The 5,600-nt window shown below is 51.8% G+C and overlaps 1 protein-coding gene across 1 annotated transcript in view; it reads right to left on the bottom strand.

Annotated features, from left to right (window-relative positions):
- Window positions 1–2,200: 2,200 nt before the first annotated feature.
- GALR2 (galanin receptor 2) overlaps window positions 2,201–5,600 on the bottom strand; it is a 4,545-nt gene continuing 1,145 nt past the window's right edge. Inside the window, exons 2-3 of the mRNA XM_019644237.1 lie at window positions 3,540–4,066; window positions 2,201–2,381 (exon numbers count right to left, since the gene is read on the bottom strand). Of these exons, the coding sequence (XP_019499782.1) occupies window positions 2,201–2,381; window positions 3,540–4,066 (708 nt within the window). The remainder of the gene's footprint in view (window positions 2,382–3,539; window positions 4,067–5,600) is intronic.

Raw genomic sequence — 5,600 nt, 5'->3', positions numbered from 1 at the left:
GGGGCCCTCTGGCATCCCAAGCCAGTTCTTAACCATCGTGCCACTTGGCCGGCCCTGATTACAAGTTGATAAATACTTGGGGTAAGGGAATTTGGGAGTACAGGGGTGCTGGTGATAGTGCAATTTAAATTGGGGTGGTCTGGCAGACCACATCAGGAAGAGGACATTTGAGCAAAGACTTAAAGGTGACGGAGCTAGTTTAGCAGATATCTAGGGGAAGAGAATTCCAGACAGAGAGGACAGCCAGTGCAAAGGCCTTAGAGCAGGTGTATGCCTTGGTCTCTAAGCAAGGAAGCTGGTATGAATGAGCTGAATGGACAAAAAGAAGATTGGCAGGTAGGAGGTAAGAGGCATAGCATGTAGAGCTTATTTCCATTGTAAGGACTGTGGCTTCTAGTCTGAGTAAAATGAGAAGCCACTGTAGAGTTTCGACTAAAGGGCTAACACAATCTGACTTACCTTTTTATAAAAAGCTGTATTGAAATATGATTCACAGGGGTCAAATATATGGTGATGGAAGAACTGACTCTGGTTGGTGGACATACAATGTGATATATAGATGATGTATTACAAAATTGTACACTTGAAACCTATGTAATTTTACTAACCCTTGTTACCCCAATAAATTTTTTAAAAAGATTTTATTGGGGAATCGGGGAAGGGGACAAGTTGCTGTCCCTTTGTTCTTCAGTCTAGTTGTGGAGGACGTGGCTTCACTGGCCCATGTTGGTATTATCATTGCGCTCTTCCCCGGGTGAGGCAGTCACCCTCTATGGACAGCCCCTCACAGCGGCTCATGGCAGCTCACAAAAGCACAGGTCCGCTGCTGGCCAGCCCCACTGCAGCCCATGTCATCGCCAGCGACTCACGCAGCCCAGCTCCAGGTCAAGCTGTTGTTCAGCATCTTAGCTGTAGTGGGCGCAGCATCACTGGCCCTAATGTGGGATCTGAACCCAGGGCCCTGCTGCTCAGAGCTGGTGTCCCAAGCCAACTCTTAACCAATGTGCCACTCGGCCGGAATTTTAATGAAAAAAATAATAATTGACCTATCATACCATTTACCCACTTAAAGCCTTCATTTGGTTTTTAGTAGATTCACAGAGTTGTGCAATCATCACTGCAATTGCTTTTAGAACATTTTCGTTCCTCTCCAAAGAAATATCTACCCTTTAGCTATCAGCTTCCAATCTCCACCCCTCCACTCCTAGCCCTAATGCAACCACTACTTTGTGTCTATAGATTTGTCTGTTCTGGACCTCTCATATAATCATGGAATCATACACTATGTGGCCTTTTATGTGGCTTCTTTTGCTTAGCATAATATTTTCAAGACTCATCTACATTGTAGCATGTATCAGTATTTCATTGCTGTTTATAGTCAAATAATATTCCGTTGTATGGTTATACCATATTCTATTTATCCATTCACTTGTCAATGAATATTTGGGAGACTTACATTTTTAAGATTTATTTTTAATTGTGGTAAAATACACAAAATATGTAGTTTACCATCTTCATCTTAAACATTTTTAAGTGTACAGTTTAGTAGTGTTAAGTATATTCATATTGTGTACAACAATCTCCAGAACTTTTTAATCTTGCCAAATAAACTCATCAAACACTAAACCCCCATTTCCCCTGCCTCCAGCCCCTAGCAACCACCATTCTACTTTCAATGAATTTGACTATACTAGATTATTTCATATAAGTGGAATCATACCATATTTGTCTTTTGTGACTGGCTTACTTAGCACAATATTTTAAAGCTTCATCCATATTGTAGCATAGGGTAGTTCTTGATAAGATAATGAAGTGAGCTCCTTGTGGTTTTGATTTGCATCTCCCTAAAGATTAGCAGTGTTGAGCAGAGACTTACTTTAAAATGCATCAGTTCATTTAATCTTCATAACTGTCTTAATTGGCTACCCCCATTTCACAGATGACGGTAAAGGTTTAGAGGGAGAGTAAGTTATTTGCCCAACATCCCCCAATCAGTAATAGTGGAGCCAGGATTGGAACTGCAGGACCCCGAGTCCGCAGAGCCGTATTGCACAGCAAAGATCCATAGTCTCCCTCCCTCAACACTTCTCTCTCCTCCGACTGCTCCCCTCAAAGTCCAGAAAAGGGCACAGGTCCCCAGCAAGTCATAAAGTTCCTACATCAGGACACTGCTTGCTGACTCCGCCAGGGCTTCCTCTGGTCAATGCTTTCTCAGGGTGGTCCCCAGAGGATAGCGCTGAGGCTGTTCCCCGCCGAGGCGGGGTGCTTCCTTCCTGTAGGTGGGCACTCCATCTCCTGAGTTTCCGGGGAGGTAGACACCCCGAAATCCAAAGTCCTTAGCCACCTGCTTCCGGCCTCTGTGCGCAAGACCTAAGATAAATCTTCCGTGCAGGGATGCAAGAGGTGAAGGTCCATCGCCAGGTCCNCGACCCAGTGCATCCCTGGCACAGCCACGTCTAGATGTGGGGCGGGACCCAGCAAATGGAAAGGCGTTCGCGTAGGCCACTCGTCTGCTCTTCCCGGGACTACGACCCACATACTCCATCAGGGAGGGCACACCGAGGTTTAACTGGCCTTGGGGCTCCGGGGGCTGTGATTACCCACCAGTGACGGTGCCTGGAGAGGTAGGACCCAGGCGCCTGGAGGCTCTAGTAGACAGCCTGGAGACACGTTAGGCGAGGTACCGCCAGGGAGTTCCTTAGAGGAGCCGACGCTCTATGGGTCCCACCAGCGCTCTCGGAACCGACACCCTCCGCGCCCAGTGGAACTGGGAGGTATATGGGGAATGTGGCCTCACCTGGATGCTTGTCCAGGGGAGGTGGTAAGGACGTGGGGGCGGAGGAGGTCAGGGAGATACGATAGTCAGACCCGGATTTCCTCCCCAGGAATCATCCAGGTGTCCTTCCAAGCTCCAGTTTGGGGGTGGGGGAGCTGGAGCGGCGCTTCTCGCCCTGCCCTTGACCCGGGCCTGGAGGTGGGGCGCAGAGCGGGTGGGACCGAGCGTGAGCCTCCCGCCAAGGACCCAAATTCCGCAGTCTGGTGCGCCAGAGTCGAGTGCGCCAAGCAAATCTTGGCTTCGAGGCTAGCGAGGTTGGAGGCGCCTGAGTTGGACGCCAGAAGACAGACCGCTGGCTTCGCGCACAGAATTGCTGGATGGGCGGCCCTGAGCAAGTCACTCACGAACGGGATCTTGTCTGTAATTTGGGCACAGTAATCCCTCCCATCCCCACCTCACAGGGACATTGAGCTCAAGCGAGACCAAGCTAGGGAAAACGCTTGGTGCCCGGAGCTGCGCTTTATCAGGCGCCCGTGGCGCTGGAGAGTTGAGGTCTCCAGCCTGCAGCCCCTAGGACGCACTTAACGGAGGGACCCCGCGGTCCCCCATTCTTATTTCTCTTTTTTCCCGTTTGTCGCTGATTCTTTCCCGGTCCCTTTGGCGTCTTAGTGTCCTTTCCTTCTCTCTGAGGGCTCCCCCTTCACCCTCGAGTTCCGCCCTCGCCTGGGTGCCCGACCCCTGGGCCGCCAGGGCGCGTACTTACCTGTCTAGGGAGACAGCGGCCAGCGTGAAGCTGCTGGCATGCATGGTGAGGAATATGAGAAAATGCACGGCCTTGCAGAGCAGCGAGCCGAACACCCAGCCGTCCAGGGTGTAGATGGTGGCCTGGAAGGGTACGCAGCACAAGATAAAACACAGGTCGGCCACGCCCAGGTTGAGGATGAACAGGTTGGTGGTGCTGACCGCCTGGCCGCCGCGCAGCAGCACGGCCAGCACCAATGCGTTGCCCACGGTGCCCACGAGAAAGATGAGCGCGAATAGCATGGGCACAATGACCGCCTCTGGCTGCCAGCTGCCCCCGCCGCCCGCCTCACTCGCGTTCTCGGGCCCAGGGCCACCCGAGCCATTCATGGTGCCGCTGAACCCTAGACTACCCGGGCTCCTGCAGCCGTCTGGGTCTTGGCGAGCGCGCGGCTTCGGCGGCTCCAGCCACCGCAGCGTCCAGCGCGACTCCGCGGAGCTGCAGGCGAAGTGAGCTTCGCCGCGGCTGGAGCTGGAGACCGGGATGCGCTGGGGTCAGAGGGAGGAGCGAGCAGCTGGAGGAGTGGGATGGTCCCCCGAGGCGGCTGGCGGAGAGAGAGGAAGGGCTGTTGAGTGGCCCTAGAGCGTCCCAGCCGAGGCCCGGGCAGTCCACCCCGGGGGGCGCAGGAGTCATCGGCGTGCTCCAGCCCCTGGATCCGGGCTGAGGGGCGAAGCGACCTCCTCGGCAGACGCCGGAGTAATGGAGGGACTGACCGTCCCGACCTGCGTATGGGTCGCGCTATTGGGAGCGCCTTGCTGGGACCCTGCGCGCCTCGGCGCTTCCCTGCAGCCTGTCGGGCGCGCCCGACCTTCCGGAGCAGGCTGGGAGACGTCCTCGGAAGATTTCCCGGCGGGTCCTAGGGGGCGAGGGGCCGCGGTTTTCCAGAACTGGCGAGTGGGAAGGCACTACCGTGTACTCCACGCCTCCCTATTTCTACTTCCCAGCAGCACCGCGCCTCGGGAATCCCCGAGAGCCCTGTGCGGAGCGCGCAAAGAGGCTTCTGAGGGAGCTTGGTTAGCTTCGTCTCATTCCCTTCTCTCCCCATTGAACGTTTCTCCCTCCAATTCAATCCATAAATACGGAGCATTTCCTGTGTGTCAGGCTCTGTCCTTGGCGCTATGCCTTCGTTTCTTCAGCTGTAATATGTGATAACACCTTCTCAGAGGGTTCTGGTGAGAAGGAATGAGACATGCCTGACAGGCCTAAAGCCAGTTAGTTGAATCTGAATGATTCAAATTTTTTCTTTCCCCTTACGCTAGTCAGATATAAAAAAAAAAGGGAAAACTTTAAGGAAATAGAAAATGGAGTTCCATGCACCAACAGCATTTTTTTGGATGGCCAGAAGGGTGTTTAGGTTGCAATAAAACTTAACTATTCCTTTTTAATTTTGACACATTAGTCATCAAGCATTTGTGACATGGAATCATAACTGTTTCTATAGAATTTAAATCGTCCAGTTCACTGGGTCTGCAAGTCACCACCTTCTGCCACCGTAGCTTGATCTCTGCTTCCCCTTTCCCTGCCCTGTTCCTTGGGTCCCAGTCAAGAACATTGTTTCTCTTCCTTTTCCCCCAGTAACTCAGCCTCAGGAACCCAGCTACTTACTCCTCTGGGTAGGGAGACCTTATTCACACCGCTGCCCTGCTTGGCTATTCATTGAACAGGAAGATGATAACAGTTCATGTTTATGGGATGTTTGTCATTTATTTATTTAGTATTTAGTAAGCACCTACTCCTTGCCAGGCACTGTTCTGGGTCCTTGAGCTCTACCAGTGAGCTCTACAAAGATGTTTTTAGCAGGGAAGATGCACAAAAAAACACAACTCAAGTAAACTATGAATTGATTACAAGTTTTTTGGTTTTTTAAAAAGATTTTATTGGGGAATTGGGGGGATGGGAACAGTGCTGGGGAATTGGGGGAAGAGGAACAGACAAGTTGCTGTCGTTTTTTGTTCTTCAGTCTAGTTGTGGAGGGCATTGCTTCACTGGCCCAAGTTGGCACCATCATTGCGCTCTTCCCGT

The sequence above is a fragment of the Hipposideros armiger genome, unplaced genomic scaffold (genome assembly GCF_001890085.2).
Source record: "Hipposideros armiger isolate ML-2016 unplaced genomic scaffold, ASM189008v1 scaffold_87, whole genome shotgun sequence".
NCBI classification, from domain to species: Eukaryota; Metazoa; Chordata; class Mammalia; order Chiroptera; family Hipposideridae; genus Hipposideros; species Hipposideros armiger.
Note: the sequence above shows the minus strand (reverse complement) of the source record. Positions and strands in the feature narration are given on the sequence as shown.